This window comes from Acanthochromis polyacanthus, chromosome 5 (genome assembly GCF_021347895.1).
Source record: "Acanthochromis polyacanthus isolate Apoly-LR-REF ecotype Palm Island chromosome 5, KAUST_Apoly_ChrSc, whole genome shotgun sequence".
Classification (NCBI taxonomy): domain Eukaryota; kingdom Metazoa; phylum Chordata; class Actinopteri; family Pomacentridae; genus Acanthochromis; species Acanthochromis polyacanthus.
In genome coordinates this window covers 11,499,445-11,520,918 of record NC_067117.1, presented here as the reverse complement: position 1 = coordinate 11,520,918, position 21,474 = coordinate 11,499,445, and the positions used below count along the sequence as shown (strand labels likewise).

The 21,474-nt window shown below is 39.8% G+C and overlaps 3 protein-coding genes across 4 annotated transcripts in view; 2 read left to right on the top strand and 1 right to left on the bottom strand.

The window, feature by feature from the left end:
- Positions 1–6,825, top strand: part of gnai2b (guanine nucleotide binding protein (G protein), alpha inhibiting activity polypeptide 2b) — a 44,702-nt gene extending 37,877 nt beyond the window's left edge. For both annotated transcript variants that reach the window (XM_022189302.2, XM_051948184.1), the window contains exons 5-9: positions 1,755–1,883; positions 3,604–3,733; positions 4,208–4,361; positions 4,454–4,646; positions 5,596–6,825. In XM_022189302.2, the coding sequence (XP_022044994.1) occupies positions 1,755–1,883; positions 3,604–3,733; positions 4,208–4,361; positions 4,454–4,644 (604 nt within the window). In that variant the 3' untranslated portion in view covers positions 4,645–4,646; positions 5,596–6,825. The remainder of the gene's footprint in view (positions 1–1,754; positions 1,884–3,603; positions 3,734–4,207; positions 4,362–4,453; positions 4,647–5,595) is intronic.
- Positions 6,826–9,862: 3,037 nt separating this feature from the next.
- On the top strand, positions 9,863–13,228 carry inka1b (inka box actin regulator 1b). The gene is made up of 3 exons (XM_022189304.2): positions 9,863–10,793; positions 10,876–10,927; positions 12,118–13,228. The coding sequence occupies exons 1-3, from the start codon at positions 10,690–10,692 to the stop codon at positions 13,051–13,053; spliced, it is 1,092 nt and encodes a 363-aa protein (XP_022044996.1). The 5' UTR covers positions 9,863–10,689; the 3' UTR covers positions 13,054–13,228.
- Positions 13,229–13,581: 353 nt separating this feature from the next.
- Positions 13,582–21,474, bottom strand: part of uba7 (ubiquitin-like modifier activating enzyme 7) — a 33,812-nt gene continuing 25,919 nt past the window's right edge. The window contains exons 22-24 of the mRNA XM_051948183.1: positions 17,467–17,568; positions 16,002–16,084; positions 13,582–14,625 (exon numbers count right to left, since the gene is read on the bottom strand). Coding sequence (XP_051804143.1) covers positions 14,493–14,625; positions 16,002–16,084; positions 17,467–17,568 — 318 coding nt within the window. The 3' untranslated portion in view covers positions 13,582–14,492. The remainder of the gene's footprint in view (positions 14,626–16,001; positions 16,085–17,466; positions 17,569–21,474) is intronic.

Below are 21,474 nucleotides of genomic sequence, written 5' to 3'. Positions count from 1 at the left end.
CGCAGCATAGTTTGTCTTTGGGGATAAACAAATAAATAAATTATAAACATACTGTGTTTACTTCAAGGAGTGTTAGCTTCCAAGTAAAGTTTGATACCCCCAAGTGTCTCGTTTGATTTTTTTTTTTTTGTAAACATAATTAATTTTGGGGTATCGCTGTTCCAACATCTGATGTTTCTATATGTGATAGTTTGCTCAGCTCAGTTTGAAATACAACAGTTGTTACGATGAGATGAAAAAGTGTAGTTTAAATGATTTATTATGTTTTTATTCACTTCATTAAAGCTGACAGGTTTTTATCAGCTCATTGATTAATCATTTTTTAAGGATGTGTCCTGCATGAATGGTGAAATGCTGGATATATATCTCTTTCTCTCTGTGAAGTGTAGGTTGGCTGGGCAACTAAAGCTCCCAGCTGGCCTTGGAGGATGATGCAATGCTTGTGTAAGTGGGGCAGGCTGTGTCAGGCATGGTGAAGATGCTTCCACGCTCCCCTACTGACCAACAGTCTGTCAGAAATCAGAAAATATGAGATGCTATAGAGGGAAAGTGAAAAAGATCAGTTTTAATTAGAGACCTACAAGATACAAATGCAGAACAGAAAGAAAAGCATCCAAGTTAAGATTTGGAGAGAAGAACTCAACTGATTGTGTGTGAATTTTACCCTGCATCTCCATCTTGAATAGATCCTGTATGATGCTCTCTGTTTTGTTTTTTGCATTCTTTTAACTCTAAAGTTGCCAGTAACCATGCTTTCCTTGGACTTGGATCATTGTATTTAAATAGATCACAGGAGGAACAGAATATTCACTCCAGTAGGGTAAAACAGTAAAGAATGTGCATGCTGCCATAGAAATCCTCTAACTACAGATCATTCACAGTGCTAGTGGGTCTAGTGGCAAACCCACAGTGGTCTCACATCGCCGTTTCAGTCAACTATTCCACATGGGGATTTATAACAGAGTTTGTAGAGAGTTGATGTTTGCTGTCCATTTTCTGACCTCACCTTACTCCCCATAAGCCTAAACGGAGCTCAACACCGCAGAGATTGGAGTGACGATGAAAAATGTACCCCCCAAAAATTTTTGCATTAGATGCATAGCTTCACCCTGAGTCAGCTGGGATAGGCTCCGCAACCCTAATGAGGATTAAGCGGTGTAAAGATGATGGATGGATGCAAAACTCACAGAAATGTATGGCCTCAAATCATCTCCTTTGAGAGATTACACAAAGTTGAGAGGCAGCCAGTAATATTAGTCATATAACATACATGTTGTTGATTGATCGGACAAATGTCTGCAGTGCGTCACTAAAACATGAAACCACAACAGCAGCAGCAATCAAGACTGCAAAGCTAACTTCTCACATACAGCCCCGGTACTAAAACCTGAGTTTTTTTCACCTCTATGTAAATCAGCAGTGTTAAAAGCATCACAAGGTATACAAATTCTTATATGTAGTCCAATCAGAAAAGCTGTACACATCTGAAATATTTAGAGATTAACAATTCGAAGCACAAAGAGTAATAAATTAGCTTGTTTGCAGTCGATCAAATGAAGTGTTTGAGGCTCTGAGAGAGGACTGCAGCAGAGACAGAAAGAGCTCTTCAGCAAAATGCAAACTGTTTTGGATATTAATGCACCACAAATGTCTGTGACCTACGTTTCGGTGCGCTGCGCCAACCTGTTTGTGTTTTTGTCTCTCTCTTTTTTGCAAATCACATTAAAATGGTGTTGCTCTCTTTCTCCCTTCAGTTACCTGAATGACCTGGAGAGGATAGCTAAAGCAGATTACATCCCCACCCAGCAGGACGTGCTACGAACTCGCGTGAAGACTACCGGCATTGTTGAGACTCACTTCACTTTCAAGGAACTGCACTTCAAGTAAGGTCACACAGCAAAGACCTACACCCTTGTCGATTAGAGTTTAGGTTATTTTTCTGAAACATAAATACACTTCTAAATGAAAAATAGACGGCCATTTTCACTCTTACTCTGTCTCCCTTTTAGCAGCACAGGGGCTTTAAGCAATTTGCAACCAATGTGAGAGTCCAGGGAGTTCTCGCTTCGCAACTGACCCACAGTCAGAGGGTGTAGTTGACATTAAATACCCAGAGTGGTAATTTGACCTCTGAATGTCCACTCGCCTCTGATGCTTGATTGCAGTCTTATTAGGTGATGGAAGAAAAAAATCCATCTAGTCTTACTAGCCACGCAGGATGGCATGAAACCTGACCAGTGCATGCACTAAAATCGTTCCCTGGTGCTATTTTTGTGAGAGCAGAGATTCAAAAATCCAGCTTAAATATTAAATATGGGTATCTAATTGCTAATGTTTTCATTGAATTACTGCAGGCACTATCAGTGTAAGCAGCGACATTGAAGCGCCAGCCTCATCCTTGATAGCTGCACTAACACAAAGTCATTGTGATACACCTAGTTTACAGCATGACACCACAAATATTCACACTTAATTCAGTCCTAAGAGCACTCGCATTAAAGGAAGGCTGACCTTCCTGGTTTGAAATGTGCAGATCTGCTACTCAGAAGTCAAATTATACCACCAATTAAAGGCTTAATTCATCATGACTGCTCAAAAGCTGAGTAAATAAATTAGATCCTGCTCACAACGTTCTCACTCAATGCAACCAGAGCTTTATTTAGTGATAACATTTGAGCATGTTCTACATGGCACAGCACTGTAGGTCTTACATAAAAGATGCTCTGTCCCAGCCTGAGCGCTCATGTGTAGGATAGTAATGGATGTATAGATATATCTCTGTTGGACGTGTGAGAGGTGCTGTAAGTGTTGAAACATTTAATATCTGAAGCAGATCCCATTTTTGTATGGAGTATAATGTTTAAAATATGTTATATAAATTGGCAAGAGAGATATGAAGACGAGATTAAATCTTTTTATTTGTACAGATTACATCTGTCTGGCTCGCCTTCTTTAGGTGTCGAGGAGTGTATAAAATACTGCTTTGTAGCACTTTATGAAGCAGCTAAACAGACGTGGCTAATGAGAAACGGCAGCAGTCACATGGATCTGATGTGACCTGTTTCCTGATAAACTCTATGACATTTACTTTCTGCCACAGCCTCAATATTTGACCTGAATAATGCATGGAGCCAATCAATAAAAGGAAAGTCATGTTTTTGTAATTCTGCTCTGCTTGCCACAGGAAGTATCTATAGATACAGTGGAATGTTTGTTCCATGTATCATCAGAATACGGCGACTGTCCTGGTGTGGTTCTGACTTCAGACCTTCCAGTTTCGATCCCAGCGCTCGGCCTCCCCATTAGCCATCGTTTTGCTGTGACTGTAAAGGCCTGCCTCACACTGACCCTGCAATCTTTTATCACATATCTGACCTACATCTCTCCACTTTTGTTCTCCAAACAACCTCATGAAAACTTAATGCATTTCCAGGGATGGAATGTCACTCTTTCTTCTACCTTCCTTCACCGCCTTTCTTCCTGAAATGTTCTCTCCACTGCTCTGTTCTTTCTTGTTTGCTTCACCTTCTTCTTTCTTCACTGTGACCTCCTTCTCCAAGCACAAACGCACCGTTTATCGCCTTTGTTTGATGTCCCTTGCAGAATGTTTGATGTGGGAGGCCAACGCTCAGAGAGAAAGAAGTGGATTCACTGTTTTGAAGGAGTAACAGCCATTATCTTTTGTGTTGCGCTGAGTGCTTATGACCTGGTGCTGGCTGAGGATGAGGAAATGGTAAGAAAAATTCCCATCTGCTGCTCCGTGTATCTTCATCTGTATGGATGATATCACTTTATTGGCTCCATAAATCTGCTCTTTGGCTCATTTTCAGTGTGAGGTACTTCACATTATAATGCATTGCGAGGCATTTAACACCGCCCATCCCTCCCTATTATAGTTAAATAATAGTGAGCTGCAGGTGGTAAAATTAGCTCATTGAACTCATCTGTAAGGTGTAATTATGTAATAAAAGTCCTAATAGGTATTTTTTCAAGCGACTTGAACCAGTTGACCTCAATTTCTTGAACTGCTTATGAATTTAAAGAAAGTGCTCAAAAGGGACTTTGCCAAAAGATGCTCTGAAGTGCCTCTGCACTGCTTAGCCTCGCGTTTAAAATGTGAAACAACATTGTCCCCTGGTGGCAGCTCCGATGTGCTGTGATGTTTTAATAAACACTGCAAGACACGACCAGTTTCCTCTCTCTTTAGAACCGAATGCATGAGAGCATGAAGCTTTTTGACTCCATCTGCAACAACAAATGGTTCACCGAAACCTCCATCATCCTCTTCCTCAACAAGAAGGATCTCTTTGAGGAGAAGATCACTCGCAGCCCCCTCACCATCTGCTTTCCTGAATACACAGGTACACAGTGGAGTATCAGAGGTGATGTTATTATCCCCCTTGGTAATAAATCACTTTCTCATCTCGTGTTTTTCCTCAATGTTGCTTCCCAGGAGCCAATAAGTTTGATGAAGCTGCCAGTTATATCCAGACCAAATTTGAAGACCTTAACAAGAAAAAGGACACCAAGGAGATCTACACCCACTTCACGTGTGCCACTGACACCAAGAACGTGCAGTTTGTCTTTGACGCCGTCACTGACGTTATTATAAAGAACAATCTGAAAGACTGTGGTCTTTTCTAAAGGTAAGATACAGAGATGACAGCGCGAGTGGGATTTACTGTAAAGCGTAATCGTAAAATGTTATTGAACAGCTTTCATGTCATTTAGGGGGGCTATTAATCATCTTAACTGATAAAGAGGCACTGGTATATTTCAGTTTTCAATCTCAAACTGAATTTGAATCATCAACTAATTGGTCAATTGGCAAAAATAATAGGCAATCATAATTGCTTAAGTTATTTTTTACGCACAAATGTCAAAATCTTCTAGCTTTAGCTGCTCAAATGTGACGATTTGTTGGTTTTTTTATCCTTCTCTACTCAAACTTTTTTTTTTTTTTTTGGCTTGTTAGTCAGAAATAGACAACCAATTTGAATTTGTTAGCCTGAGCTCTGGGGGTTTCTGAATGAGTTTTTGTAATATTCTATGACATTTTATCAACTAATATACTTGCCAAGTTGTCAGTTTAATTGTTTGACTCTGAAAGTGGGAAAATTAGAGCCTCCGGCATGCACTTCTATAAAACTTGTTAACTGGCCGAACATGAGCTTTAAGGATGTTACATATTTTGTAAACTGAGACTGCTATTAATTTGGATCTACATGAACAAATGGGCTTTTTTTTCTTCAAACATTCTTTGAATTTCATAAAGTGAGACACGGATCATTACTATGACAGCAAAATTTATCATCCGTGTGCCTGATTAGGACACCTTAGAACTTCAGCACATAAAACCAATACATCTGAATAACCATGCTTTTAGTCATAAATCAAAAATGGTCGCTTTGTGCATGATTATATTTGGATGAATGAACTTGATCTTTATATTACATTTTAAGGTTGATAAGTATAATGTAAATTCGTGAAGTTCTCGGAAACCTAATTGTTTCCTGTCGGTAATGAAGTAACAGTCCTTGTTTCTAGATTTAATTTTGTCAAAAAACTTAATTTGCCATCCTTCTTTGTATGCAGGACAATGCCTGACGCACACAGACTGCATGAGAGACTGCAATAGCCATGTGACGATTACTGCTTTTCATAATGAAAACCATAACGGACTTGATTCCGAGAGGGGGAACCTGAAGAATTTCAACAATCGCTGAGTTGCAACCATCGCATTCTCTGTTTAATCTGTTCCTGTTATTTTTATATATATTTCTAACTGCTCGTTATCAGGGGTTCTTATACTATTCATATGGAGTACCTGCAAACGCATATTTAACCGAGGATCCACCGATTCTTCACAATCTAACAATCACAGCATTATCCATCTGCCTGAGAAAACGGCTGTTTTTTAATCAGATTTGTCACATAAATTATACTAACCAGCTGGCTTTAGGGGAAAATAATTGTTTGAGGAGCAACACTTGGAATAAGAAAAGCCCATCATGTCATCATGCCGCATGGCAAATGGAAATACCAAAATTGAAGGATTTTTCATTCTTAATGGATCTTCATGGAGCAGTCTGAGAACCGCTTGTTTAAATGGTATTTATTTGATTTGTCCAGTCTTTTTTTTGTATTCGGATCTCCTTTTGAGTTTTGTAGGCTTTCATTTTACTTGCTTTTTTGCTTTGGAAGCTTAATAAGAGGATACAGTAGACTAATAAAACAACTTTTTATAAAAATCATTAACTTATGTTAACTGGCATTTTATGAACCTTTTGACTGCACAGAGCTTATTTTTAGAAGAAAACAAACAAGCATGGAGAATGAAAATGGATGAAGGGAAAATGTTTTTGTACAATGTTTACACAGAATCAATATTCACACTTGTACTATAGTGCATTGTTCTGCATGACTGTCCATAGATTAGCCTGTATCCCTCCCACAAACTGAATAACATTCCTTAAGTAACTTCTTTAAAGAAACAAAACTGAAATTGTTATGTGTCACTTTTAAGATATCTGCAAGATTTTTAAGTGGTAATGTCTGTTCCTAACATGGATTGTTCTGTACTGTCTGTTTCATTCCAAGTCTTTTTACATATGTTTGTGCCTTGATATCTGTTTACACTTGTTCTTTAGAGACATGCTTTCTTCATAGTGTGAATTAGGGCTATTTCTACTCTACTTCTGTTCACATAATCCATGATTGAAGACACACCACAACACCAAGACAAATGGATGATAGTTGTTCATTAATATGAAGATTAAAGTCATTCACTTGATGATAAATGTAAATAAAAGTTTGGTCACATGATCGGTTTATTCTGAGTGTGGTGTGTTGAAGGAGACTGTGAATGTTTTGTTCGCGCACTATTGTACAATTAAAATCTGCTGATACAGAATATGGGTATGAAAACTCAAAAGAGCAAACAAAGAACTTTAAATTAGATATATATGTACTGGTAAAACATCCAGATTAAACCAAAAGTGATTTTGCTTCGTTGTGTGTAGTTCACACAAAGAACTGCAATCCACAGTTTGTATGTAAATAGGTGGCAAAAATAATCTGTTTTTTTGTGGTATGTGACCAGCTGTGGAACTAAAGAAAAAAAGCATTTACTGCAGCAGTGTACTTTTTTTCTAAAGTTCTGATTTGTCTTAAATAAACAACTGTTTGAGGTCTAAAAAACAAAATGACAACATATTTGATGACATTGATAACGATTTGTGGTCCAGATTTTAATTTTCTCTGCTTTTGACCCACTAGAGGCAGGGGCGGATCCAGATTAATTTTAGTGGGGGGGCACAACGGGGTACAACAGATTTTTTTATTTTTTTTTTTTTGGGGGGGGGCACCAAAAAGTTGTAAGAAAAAAACAAAAGCTGCAACTGACCTCTTGGTTTCACAAAGTATTTTTCATGTTTTTTTTGTTTTGTTTTTTTGGCTCTTTAACCCAGTAGGAAAGCTGTATTTGATCTTTTCATTTTGGACTGTTAACATTCAAATTATGATGGACTTGTTTCCTTGTTTGTGTGAATTACAGCATCATTAGCTGCAGCATCTGCCTGTTATGTAAAACTGGTAAGCTCAAAGACAGAATCCTGAGGGCAGTTAAGTGACAAATATTGTGCAAGAACAGCACTATATACAACCTTGTCAATTTCCACTTCTTAGAATGTTTACTGACAATTATCACACTTAAAATAAGAAATTATACTCAATATACTAAGAGGAATTGATAAGTTATTTGAGTCATTGGGAAATGCACATTATAGAGATTAGAGCAGACCAGCCGTCCAAAACAAGAACTGCCTACACTCTCCATCGTGAAATTCCACACCCGGAAGTCGGTAAAGCGACCTCGGATGGAATAAAAACCTCTGATTGGCTGGGCGGGCAAAGCGTCTCTCTGACTGGCCGAAAAGTCTGTCAATCTCAGAGCATAGAATTTATCCACAGATCGGCTCGTTTTGTAGTTTTGCACCAAATATCTCCGCGGGACCGGAAGTACGGTTTCTGATTTGCACCTGTAGATTTCGGATTTGCACCTGTAGAAAACAGAGAATGTGTGACTCGTGGGGAGGATTCGAGTGGTTGTAAGTAGCAATTTGTGTATTTTCGTGGTAAATTATTTCACATACTTATTGCACAAGTTCACATTCAGATTTGCACATATTCAAATTCTCACCTCAACTTCACTTCGTACAATACAGGTGCACAAGTATGTTTTGCACTTAGTGTGCTGCAACAATAGGTGCAAAATGTGAGCGTGTCAGTGTTGAAATATGTGACTTGTAGAAAAGGACTTGTGGACCTGTGAATATGATTTGTGCACCTGTAAATGTGATTTGTGCACCTGGAATTACGATTTTGTAAATGTGTATTTTTGTGTTGTATCTGTGGGAAGAAAAAAATCGACACATACAAGAAATTATTTTACAAGTACACAACTCAGAGTGTGGGAAATCAGATTTGCTGATACACATACAGATTCAATGCACACAACTACAAATTTGATGTTACAGGTGCTCAAACATTTTGCACCTGAAATACCTTCATAGAATTCTTAATAATATAAAATTTAACTGACTGAGCTGTATTAATTAAATCAAGATATTTCAAATTGAAAGAAACACAACACTGACTGAAAGATTTCAGTCAATTAAACCTTAAATCCATTAACCTAAGAAAACCATCCTTTAATGTCTTACCTTAAAATGACCAACTTTAAAAAAAATATAGGTGCAAAGTAAAAGTTTCACACTAAAGATGATGAACATTTTATGGCATTAACTCAATTATTATGAGGAAACGGATATCCATTCCTAATATTTCTATTAAATATGTTTATGTCTATAAAATACTGGACATCAATAAAAATGTCTGCATAGTGAAATATATGAAGTCCATCTGCATTTATACATCATATTGATGTTTAAATAACGGGAACTGCAGCCCACTTTCAGTCAAGTTAGCGGAATCAGGGATAAACAACGTTTCCAGGTTTCGCTGGACAAAATAAAAGCCGTGATTTGTTTTACGGAAAAATTACATGATTTCAAAAATGTGACTGAAAATGTAAGACAAACTGTAATAAGCATTAGCTAGCTGCTCCACTTGTTCTCGTCTTTGTCAAGCCCAAACGAAAAATTAATCCATATTTTTGCTATTTATGAACCAACAACAACATCCATGGAGTGACCGGAAGTTAGCCGACCTAGCGGAAGTGCTAATGAGTTCTGCTCTGGCACGGATTATTACCCATATGGCTTTGAAAATAAATCTTCTTCAAGACACAGAGCTGTAGCGTGAGGTCTGATGTTTCTCTGTGTGACTGTGTCTGACTTTGTTTAATAAAATAGTCCTATCCACTGGGAGCTGCATCCATAGATATATATCTATCTACTGATTCATATCTATGATAACTAGTCTGATCCGATGCAGTCTCAATGATGACGTTTCACGACTACGTGAGAAGGTAAGTACGGACAGTTACGTACTGAGAAACGGCCACAGTCTTCTTACCGCAAAGGTACAAAGCTGCTCCTCTTCTCCTCCAGCATCAGGAAACATCTTCAAAGCTTCTTCAAATCCAAAGGAAATACAATCAAAAGATCAAACTAACGTCATTGGTGCATTCAAGTGCAGTTGGACAACGAAATTGCGTTCAGGAGCGTCAGAAATCGGAGAATCGGTCATGCAAATTTCCAACGAAAAATTCTTTTTTTGAGGGGTGGGGGGGTGGGGGGGTCACTGCCCACCCGTGCCCCCACGGAAGATCCGCCACTGACTGGAGGGAGACAGTACTACCAATAATAATAATAATAATAACCAGCTAAACCTCCACCAGCTGATAGTGAAATGCACCACTTTAATGCGTTTACAGCAACCTATCATATACAGCTTAAAAATCACATAGGACCAATCTTTAAGAGGGATTTTACCTTTGCTTTCCCAAATTCATTTTTACTCATGCCAGCGCTTGTAAATGAGTATTTTCTAATAAAATAACAGTCTCTATACAGCATTACAATACAGTGTATTGAATACAGCGTATTCAGCATCCACAGAGGTGAGATGAGGAGGTGAAGTCATGAATGGCTTTCTTCAACTGCAAATTGCTCTTGAATGAAATGGGAACTTGTATGCACTGTTTGTATGCGATAGTTTGCATGTCAAAAGGCTCATTAGGAGATGAATGGTGAATGAACTGTATGCAAACCTGTGAGAAGGTTTTGTGGAGGATGACTGCAGGATCCACAAGGCGGCGCCATGTAGAATTCAGAAGAGCTCTACAGGAGATCTTAGTCACAGCAGACATGCAACTTTTAGAGAACTGGAGGTTGAAGCAAAGGATTTATGTACTGAAACAAGCAAGCGTCTTGAAAGTAAGGCAAAAATATGTAGGCTTTATTATTGCTACAAATATATGACTGAATTTAATTAAACTGATCTTTGATAAAATATGACATTTTTCGTTTTTCTTTGTTGAACTTTTGGTTTAAAAATAAATAAATTAACATTCAATTCCAGATGTGCGTACAGTGGGAACCACTGGAATTACTCCAGGAAGTATCTTGTTTCAGGCGACTTCCTATTGGCTGATTTTTGTGATGCGCTGCTCTGATTTGCTGAGGAGAGAAGCTGAGCATTGTGAAAGTCCGCTGACAGACCTTCATGTGGATCAGAGGAGGGAGGAGGACGCAGGAGAGACTTCACCTCCGATCAGCTGTTCGTCTCTGGACTTGTGCGCTTGGATTAAGTTTGAACCGCATGCAAAGGTGAGTGCTTTTACTGCAGGACTAATATAAAGTGTTAAGATAGTTGTACATGCTCTAAATGCATTTCTCTCTTTTGTCCCAGAAAAAAGAACAAAGTTTTGAACTCCACTGCAAACACTTTCTCACAAGCAATGGTAAGCATATTTTTTTTCTCATTTTTAGTAGATGTTTTACAGAGATTTGCTCGTGATTGCAAATGAAAAGGCTTTTTGAATTGTTCTCAGCACAAGGCACTAGAGACTATTTTTGTAGTAGCTATGTTTTTCGTTTGTCCTGGTAAAACGGTGTTCCAGTCCTCAACTCGCATTTAATTCAAACCAGACTGTCCTTGTCAAAACGCATACAGTTGTGTGAATCACCTCTCTCCATTGTGTGGAAGCAGCCAAGAAGAACAGAGCATTTTAAAAGCGACAGACTGGCCGCTGAGTCCCACTGTGGACGTCTCTGTATGTCAGATCCCTCAGGGGCCAAATGGTTCAGCACCCACAGCTGTGATAACATCATGGCATTGTGGTTTCCTCACTACTCCAAACCAAACACAGGCAGGGCAGAGAGAATCAGCAAACTAAGAATTAGAAGAGCTTTTAAAAAATGAACTTCTACTGCTTTTTGACAGAGGGAAAGCTGGTAAATCAGTTGTTTTTTTTTTTTAGTTTCATTCTTCTAAAGCTCAGATTTAACTTTAAATAATTGTTTCATCGACTACACTGAACTGATTCCAGCACATCTAAAAGCAAGATGATGATTCATAATGATTCATAATGAGTGTGATCTTCGTCTAATTCCAAATTGCTGCTGTCATTTCCGGCTTTATAATATCCACCCGTCAACATCCTGCCGGCTGGAGGGGTCCAGAGAGGATATGTGAGCCTGCACACTCTCTGCTCCACATGCAGCTCCACTTTGTTCAGACTTCCCCTCTAACTTTAGCAGGCAGGGGGATTTTTTAACAGAATAAAATGTGCATCCTGTGCTCTAAATTGGAGCTTTTTTTTCATTTTCTGGACTCATACTGCCTGGGATGGTCTCCATAAAGCTGCTCTGAGGTTTGTCAGGAATGCCTCACTTGTTATATGACCATAGAGCGGAATGATCTCAGCTGGTAAAAATCTTATTGGCCGAGTTGTCGAAATAACACAAGGAACTGTTCAAGCCTTGGCTAAACGGGCCGGGGCACGATGGAATAGTTTGGGAGGAAGCCCAACAGCTCCCTGGACGGCTGCAGTACATATTTCTTTAAGCTCTTTTGGTACAACTGCTGACTGAAATACACTTTATTAAAATCCTCTTTGCAACAACGGCTTGTCTCTTTCTCATTGTGCAGCTCTGTTTAGGAGATTCTACCGACTGCCTCCGGGACCAGATGCAGTGCATGATGAGATCCTTGCAGGACCTGAAGCAGATAAGCAGGCCGAGGCCACTGAGTGAACCTTGTGTTCGCTCGTTTGCCGTCACACGCCTCTGCAAACAGAGGGCACAGCAGGAGCGACTCACTCGTCTACGTGTTTCCGACGCCAGCGAGGCCAGCACATACGACTCTGCCTGCTGCCTGGCCAGTCCGCTGGAGGAGGAGGAGGAGGAGGAGCAGCAGGAGCATGGACGGCTGGCACAAGGCTCCCCCAGCAGTGAGAAGAGTGTGGACTTTGACTCGGGTTACTCCGAGGCCTCTTGGCAGGATGAAGGTGTGGTGCTGAGAAGGACCAGAAACGTGCGAGTCTCTTCTTCCGCCTGCCTTCGCACAAACAGAGGACCTTCTGGTCGCATTCGGCCCAAATCAACGTCTGACGCTTGCCTGGAGCGCTGGACTTCATTTGAGGCCAGTGATCCGGAGGACTGGACAACTTCGCTGCTGAGTCGCAGCAGGAACAGACAACCCCTGGTTCTGGGGGACAACAGTTTTGCTGACCTAATAAAGAACTGGATGGACCTACCAGACTGTCCTGAGCCAGCAGAACTGAAGCCCAGTGGAGGTCGGCGTCTTGCCAAAGACATTTTGGGTAACATGCGGCGGAGGCTGGCAGGGATGTCTAAAGGTGTGGAGATGAGGCAGAGGCCAGCGGACTCCACGAAGGTCAACAGAGCTGCAGAGGCTCCCAAACGGTTGTCCTGTCCGGTGGGACTCCAATCTCTCAAACCTTTCTTTCACCAGTCCCACACAGGGCTGCACCAACTGGACACTGACTTCTACCAGTTCACTGCTCTCATGAAGACAGGCAGTCGACAGCCCATCATATGCAACGACATCATCGGATACATTTGAATAAAACTGTACCTATGGACTGATCTTATGCTGCAAATTTCAATAAGACCGTTTTTTTCATGTTGATACATCTGGAACAAAAATTTCTTGTATTTAATGAAAGTATCTTCTGTTGCTGCTTGAGTGTGAGCAGTGAAAAGTGTTGGAAATGTATTAAAAAATCCCAAAATCGGAATGTTATAGCCATCTGTCACTGGATTTAATGTTGTTTATTCAAAAAAACCAAACATTTAATTTTCTTCTTAACCCTTTATAAGACATTGTACTGCAGACATACTGCCACTGACATCAATGCAGCATGTTGTGTCATCTTTTGACAGAAATATAGCTGAAATAACAGTTTTTGAAATCCGCTCATTATCGTGATCATAGTTTAAAAAGTCCACAGAGAAACACAGTGGAGACTTGTGCACTGTGGGAATGATACAGGACTTTCTGATTAAAATGGGTTGGGTGTGGTGTGTTCATCAAAGCCAAGGGACTGTTAGGGAACTGATGTCTATTAGTGAAGTACACAGACATAACAAGTTCCTCAGCGACACTTTTATTACATTTTTGTTCAAACAGTTTGACAAACTGCATGCTTGTATCATAATCCCAGTTTCACAGTGATAATAAATAACATCTAAAAGTAGCTCCAGTAATAATTACAGAGAAGATTCACATGACATGATTTAAATGGGAAGCAGAGCATGTTAAAAATGTCAGCATGTGAATGTGGGAGAGTGGAGTCAAACACATTGTGAGGTTGTGGCAAAGCCTTCACAAAAGCCATCTGAAGACAGATGAAGGCCTCGTAGATGACTCCAGCTTCTCCAATCTGGACAGATCAGGGATTCCTCGGGGATGTGGGGGTGGAGGATGGTGGTACGAGTGTCTTCTGCCTCCACCCATTCAATACTGTGCTCAGCCTGGCCTGAATTAAACCTAGTTACCAGCACTGACTCGCCAGTGCCAATATCTTCACAACCTCTTAAACCGACTCCAAAAACGCATTTTATGAGTTATCCAAGGCCAAAAATGAAGAAATAGAACTTTGGAGTAATGTTTCTGTTAAAAAAAAATAGCAGTTGCATAAGATTCTTCTTTTGTCATATAATAGACAAAAAAGTGTTCAGATGAGAAATGGTATATCAATCCATGCACATTTTGTTGTATTTTTGTGGCAGGTTAAGTAATTATTCAGTGCATCAGTCTAATTTTGAGTGTAATTAACAATAAAAAGTGGCAGTGTGCTAGCAAAAATCAAAATTTGAGGAATGAAAAGGCAGGAATAAAAAGGCGGAAGACATAAAAATAACTAAGATATCAACTTTGGTCAATAATAGCTGAAGCATTAAAATCAGTAGAATGTACTGAAAATGATGCCGCAGGAGAGCTGAGTTTGCTTCATCACATTACAGCAGCTCCATGTGGCACTTTTCCCACTTTTGAAGGCATTACAAGAGTAAGTATCTGATAGTTGGGACTGACTCACAGTCCTCATCCTCAGAAAACGAGGGGATCAGCTCCAGCAGCTTCTTATGTGGAGGGATGTCTTTCTTTGTTACCATCCTCACCACCTCGGACACACTGCAGAACAAGTGTACATCAAGTAAGTTTAGTTGAGAAAGGTTTAGGAATGAAAATGCAGCAGCTAAAAAAAGCTCACTACCAGGTACATCATATAACTATGTTGCATACATTTCTTTCTATCACCCACAGACATAAACAGCTTTTTTCCTGCTAGGAAGCAACAATCTTTCACTTTCTGCTTTTGTATTATGAACAATTTTATGAAAAGACCGAAGCCAATGATGAAGTGATCCTACTAACAAACATCCAAAAACATTAAGAAAAACATCAGTGAGCCACTCAGGTTCCCTTTTCTTATCATTAAAACAGGAAACTGCACAATCCTGCTGGAAAAAACTCAGCAGCAATGCATAATAATCCACATCTGAAAACAATGCCAAAGAAAAGCATTATGGAAGATTTGCTGAAACTAACTTAGTTTTAGGAAACTAATGAGGCTTTTTGTTAAGTGATACTAAGAAGTGTGACCTATTTTTTTTTTCCTACCAAGGATTCATATCTTTCAAACTTGTTAAGGAAGACAAAAAAGTATTAAACTGCATTACGCCACATGGGAATTTTGAAAAACAACCACAACATAAAACAACAGTAACTGTTTCCTAGAGTGATTTCTGGTGTTATCTGTGTTTTTATATTCTTCATTCCCCTTTCACTGGCCGACCACAGGAAGCTTGTGGCAGGAAGAGAATGCTGGAGGGGGTGTTTGTAATGTAAGTCTGCTGTCCACATGGCCGACACTCTGCCTGTCTCCCCTGTAGCTTAATCTACTCACAACACCAGCTCCCCAGAGACCGGACAACAAAAACTGCAAACAAATGTGCACGTTTTGTTTGAAGAGATGTTTTAAGCTAAATTAATCTAATATTTCAATTTACCCAGTGAATTATTGCCTGTAAACCCACTTGGTTAAACTTGATTTATTACACTTTTCCAACCTTCAAGAGTCACAACATCCCGCAGGGTTTGTATTCTGTGGTGATTCATTTCTTTAACTGATGAGGAAATTTCACAAAGCAAATCTTCTAATTCATGTCAAACATCCCGGAGGCTGATAAAACCTTAATTTAATGTGCTGCAGCACTGAACAGGCCCAAACAGCCCGACTTCTTAGACGGACAAACAAAGTTCACACTAACTTAAGTCCTCAATTCTTTTCCTCAACAAACACAAGGAAACCTGAGGAGGTGTCTCAATCATCTGCGTTCACTGAAGCATGTTTGTGTGTCAACAGGGTCTCAGAGGGAACACCTCATCCTGCCATTAGCATCTAAACAAACAAAGGAGCGTGGCCTATTGTGGATGTTCGTGTGGAGGGGTGTAAATGTGAAGCTCTGTGTAATGTTGTACTGTATCTCTGTTTTAACTGGACATACCTCTTTTTCAGCCTGTTTTCTTGCCCAGTGTATAAGACAGCAGGTCCATAGAACAGACTGCAGACATTCAAGCTGTATTTTTCCTGCAAAAAGACAAATAATTCAGTAAAGTTGCAGCAAAATATATTAACCAAAGCAGGTTGAGCACTGCATGCATGCATTACACAAACATAATTCCTGCAAAGACATGAGTCTGCAGAGCTGAAGTTGCAACAGTTTGACCTCAAACAACTTCAGCAGCTCAGGAAACTCAGCATCTCCACGAGCAAACCAAAGGAACCCAGCTGGTCAAAGGTTAAACAAAATCTGGAGCAATAAGGACACTTGCCAGTTTATTTTTCTTTGCGTCCTCAGAGAGAAATCCAACAGAATCAAAAAGCCAAATGTGTCTTAAGGGCAAGAATGCACATGCATAACAACAGGCCAGGAGTCCTGTGCTCAGATTTACTGGTAGCAAATAACATATATCACACTGTATGTATGAAATAGACAGTTTCCTGGAGCTTTCATATGGTTTGTATGCGTACATGGAAATAAAAAAACCAACATTAGGACATGTTCATACTAACAAACAGTGAGTTTACATTTTATCTGTTAGTACAATTATCTAACATAATGAATACTGTTTGTACACTGAGATAACATGGTGTACATGGTGTAGTTTCTGGACAACTGTTTGTCTGTTTGAAAAGCAAACAACATGATAATTAATAGAGTGACGCTCTACAATATAGTGCCAGTGAGAGCTTGACATTTGTCAGAGTAGCGGATACATTTAGTATCACTTGTTGCTCTTGTCCAGTGTTTCTGGTGATAAGATGGACAAATGAGGCCACAGAACAGTAAAAGCACAACAATGTCAAGGCAGCCTGTAATCAAAAATGGCTCCATCCTCAACTGATGACAAGTTTCAAATGGTACAAAAAGTATACTAAGAAGGTAAAAACTATAAATTACCCTCTTACTTCTGTATGTATTGTATTGAAACAGGCATTGTAATTTTTAATGACAAGCTTGATTTAAATTTCAAAACACAATTTACCTGGAATGGGACTCGAGATGGGAATTAGCCGCATGAATATAAACTCTTGTATTTATACGTAAATGTTCATTAATACCAACTGTCCCATTTTTAAAAAAATAAACATTTGAGTATCACCAGTACACTACAGCTTTCTCTACGGGTTTGTCGGACAAGTGACTGATGTCTGAATGACAGACTGCCGTCACTTTAACGGACCGGTGAAGCAGCAATGTTGCATATGTCATGTCTAAAAAGGGCTTAAGTCATAAAGGTAGGTGTAAAGCGGGCAATCATTTCAAACAATAGGCATTGTGTGCACTGGAGGAAGGTGAGCAGGTTTAGGAAAATATAAAAAAAAGACATTCATAAAAAATGCACCCAGAAGCACCGGGTGTGAAGAAAGTGTGTACTTCCTCGCTGAGAGGAATAAGGAGGCCATACCTTGATATACTGGAACAGATCTTCCAAGGTCATTTCCTGTTGGCCGCCGCGTCTGCCCTCAACGAGGAAGTCATCCCACAGGGTGTATTTCTTTCCTGCGACCTGATGATAGACACGACACATACAGCAACACACACACACACACACACACACACACACACACACACACACACACACACACACACACACACACACACACACACACACACACACACACACACACACACACACACACACACACACACACACACACACACACACACACACACACACAAAGTTGACAGACGAAGTACTGCTTGCTGTGAGGATGTGCTGAAAATACTTGAGTCCACAACAAGAGTCCTGGACACTCAAAGACAGGCTGACTGCATTTTTCATTGCTGCGTTGTACAGCAGCTGAGAACAATCATTAGACCCCGAACAAGCCTCAATAAGGTCAAGAAGGTTCTTCCTCGTAGGTGATGGAGCGACTCTCTTGCTTTTCTCAAGTTACATCTTTCAGACTTCCTCTTCACATTTTCACAATTATTCTGTGGCAGGAAAAAATGGCCATGTAGCACAGGGTGTTTGGGGAAAAGGATATAAATACAAAAATGCTGAGGAAGAAGTTGAAGAATGCAGCTTATAAAACCTGCGTCTGTGTGAGTATAAATGTGTTGCTCCAGGCAGTGAAATAACAACATAGGAATTTCTGCAGACACTTTGCCAGATTGCACTTGAAGTTCCTGAAATTCAGACATTGCAGGTCAGTGTCTCCTGCAGCTTTTAGAATCTTTTCTATAGAGACATTCTGGCATGTAAAATTAGCTGCTTTCCTTTGTTTTATATTGCTGTAAACAGCAAGCTTTGGAATTACTGGACTCATATTTGCATAATATAATATATATATATATATTGTATTACTTTACTTTAGCCTAAAATCTATTTAAGCCCATCAGATAAGATAAATAATCATTAATTGTAGTTTAACATGTATATAAAAGTAGACTAAACATCTTCAGGCATGCTAGTGGCTTTATGCTAATGTCAGAAAGGTAGCAGTCAGAGACGATTAACATGCTCCTGTTTAGTACAGTCATCATCTTAATTTAATATGTTGACATTTATGCAGTTATTTATAAAGCATTGGTCTCTCAATTTGAAATTTGAACCTGATGATGTTAATACTGTAGATAAAAACCAAAGGGATCACCAAAGTTGTTAGAATTGATAAGTGACACGTGGAGGTCTGTGCTGACGCTACTGGGAATGTCTGTACCAAATGTTGTTCACATTCATTGAACAGATGTTGGGATATTTCAGTGGATAAGAAGGACATTTTGCTATTTTTTGTGCTCTGCTGGTGGCACTAACAGAAACATCTTTGGATCAGCAAAGTCACTAAAATAAATTCTCTGGACTCCCCCAGAATTCTGTACAAAGCAATAAGTACAATAAGCTAGTTGTTGAGGTATTACATTCAAGACTGAATTGACAGATTGACCTACTGACCAATGACTCTTCCTTTAGCTTTACTCCAGGCTCAGCAAAAATGAAAGGACTTCTACTATGACTATGTTCTTTAACATTAAAGTCTCCTACGTATGATGATGTTGTTCGGTCAACAGTTCTAATGCATTTGATGCATCAAGGCCTAAAGACAAGAGAAATGTGAGAGTCTTGTGAGTCCAAATGAAGCTGAACAAAGAGTGATAGTTCACAAACAGGTATAAGTCATTTCCTTTTCCTGCCTCAGGGTCCACTGTCACCCTAAAGAATGCCGTCACACCTCTCACATCTCATGAGATCAGATTTTATGGATGACCAGAAAGTGACTCGGCATCCTGTAAGGCTTTTTTCCTATATGATCAACCTCTGACCTCCAAACAAAGACACAAAATAAACTCCTGACAGCCAGACAGATCAATGTAAAGCCTGCAGACATCTATTTCTCTTGCCACTGGACAGGTATTAGTCACTGCATGTTTTTACCCTAAACATCATTATCCACACGTGCAGGACCCTACAGACAAAACATCACCTGACCGAAATGGGTCAGAATTCCTTACATGCATAAAATAAGTCAAAATATGTCACTTAATCAGACGACCCTGTGCATACACAGGCTGTCTGGTAAGAGAAGTTGTGAAGATCAAAACTTGGCTCGAGCTGTGAATACCAAAACTCTGGCTGAACCTGGGTCCAATTATCTCTGCTCGAGCAGCCAAGGGGAACTTTTTGACTAGCCCTCACAACTCCCACCACATATGGGGCTTTGGGTTATGGAGACACACTTGAGGCATACTTCTCCTCAAGTCTAACTGGGTGTCTATGTCCTTTGTCCCAGTTTGCAGACAAAGCACATTTTGTTTGCAAGATGTACATCATAATGCTGGCAATGTCAGCTATTTTAATATGTGCGCAGAGTGAATTTTTAGTACAGCCTCAAACTTCACATGGGCAGAGCAGAATTGTAACCTGAAATGCTCTTTTAAATGCAAACACAACATCATTGTTGGGCTGTAAAATGGCCCCACACTTTAGTGGTCCCATGGCAGAAATTTTCACGACTGCTTTTGTGTGCAGATGCTGATTTTACACAATGCAAAGGAGGCATGCAGGCTATTTTTACTCCCTCTCCTCCCTTCCTCTCTCTCATGTCTGTCACACAACTCTGGCAGGAAACTGAAGCCAATCTACTGTATCGGTCTGTACGTAAAGTGACGTCAACTATTCACTTTACAGCAGGAGTGAAAAAATAAGCAAGAATACTGAAACCAAAACTGATTCCTGGAAACAATTACAAACGGAATACTTTTTTGTCGTGGAACTGCCACAATAAAAACAGAGATGCCCCAATGAAAACGTTACCTCTATGGAAAGAGGAAATAAAAAAGTTAACAGAAACTCCTCTTAGAGCAACATAGAAACAAATTACCAGAGTGGAAAATACCATTAAATCTGTCCTATTTGGAGATTTATTGGGAGTCTACACACGATTCTTTGTAGTATAATATGCAGACACACTTTAATCTACAGCTTTTTGATGTACTTGCTTTAATAATCCAACCGCATTCACTGTAGATACTGCAGTCATTAACAAGATAAAATACCTAAAATCACATAAGTCAAGGCAATAAAAGTTGGCCAAGGTTGACTTGAGGTTAGAGTGTAGAATTACTGTCTGAGAGGTCACCTGTTAAGAGCGCAATTGGCAAATCCCTGCCAAGTGCTGCTTGGTGGCTAATCACAGCTGCACTCAGACGGCTCAGCCTTGTGGTTGGAGTGTCCAACTTGAAAAAGGCAAGCTGAGATTTGAGTGTGCGCAAGGTAAACACATTAGAAATAAGTCTCTAGTGTGTCTGGCAATGAATATGAAGAAACTGCAGAGATTAAAAGAAACATGTCAGTTCTTGGCCAGTCGTTAAACTTCAGGGAAACCTTCTTTGCTTAGTCGATACTGGCTACAAGTGTGCTGTGTTACAGTTGACCGTCCTGTCTCACTGAGTGTCTGTTTGGACATAAAGCAGAGTCAGGATTTTGGTCGAGTTTGACTTCAGATGAGACAAATGGCCACTTCATCGGCCTGAAAGTCACAGCCGAGAAAGTCACAGTGGCGAGCATATGGTAAACATATAAAAGTTTATACTCTGTCTGCTCTGCTGTTGGAAGATGGCCAAATTTCTCATCTGCTGTGTAGTCTGTATTATAAACAGAGCTTTGAACGTACCCATAAAACATGAAACAGCTGGACTTTTAGAAACAAAAATGAAAAACAATGACATTTCAAGTTTTTAATGGTTTCTGGCTTTACTACTAGTGTCATATTTTTTTTGATAGAAGTGATTATCACGGGGGCTACACAGTGGATTGGCGGTTAGCACTTTGGCCTTGCAGCTAGAACATCCCTGGTTCACGTCCTGGTATCTTTCTGTATGGAGTTTGTATGTTCTCCCCGTGCATGTGTGGGCTTTCTCTGGGTATTCCAGCTTCCCTCCATAGCCCAAAACATGCTGAGGTTAACTGGTG

Bases quoted from the DNA above. Each gene is read 5' to 3' on its own strand.
- inka1b (XM_022189304.2), top strand. From the start codon at position 10,690: ATGTGGATCAGAGGAGGGAGGAGGACGCAGGAGAGACTTCACCTCCGA. The intron at 10,794-10,875 runs GTGAGTGCTTTT...CTTTTGTCCCAG, and splicing joins AGTTTGAACCGCATGCAAAG to AAAAAAGAACAAAGTTTTGA. The intron at 10,928-12,117 runs GTAAGCATATTT...CTCATTGTGCAG, and splicing joins ACACTTTCTCACAAGCAATG to CTCTGTTTAGGAGATTCTAC.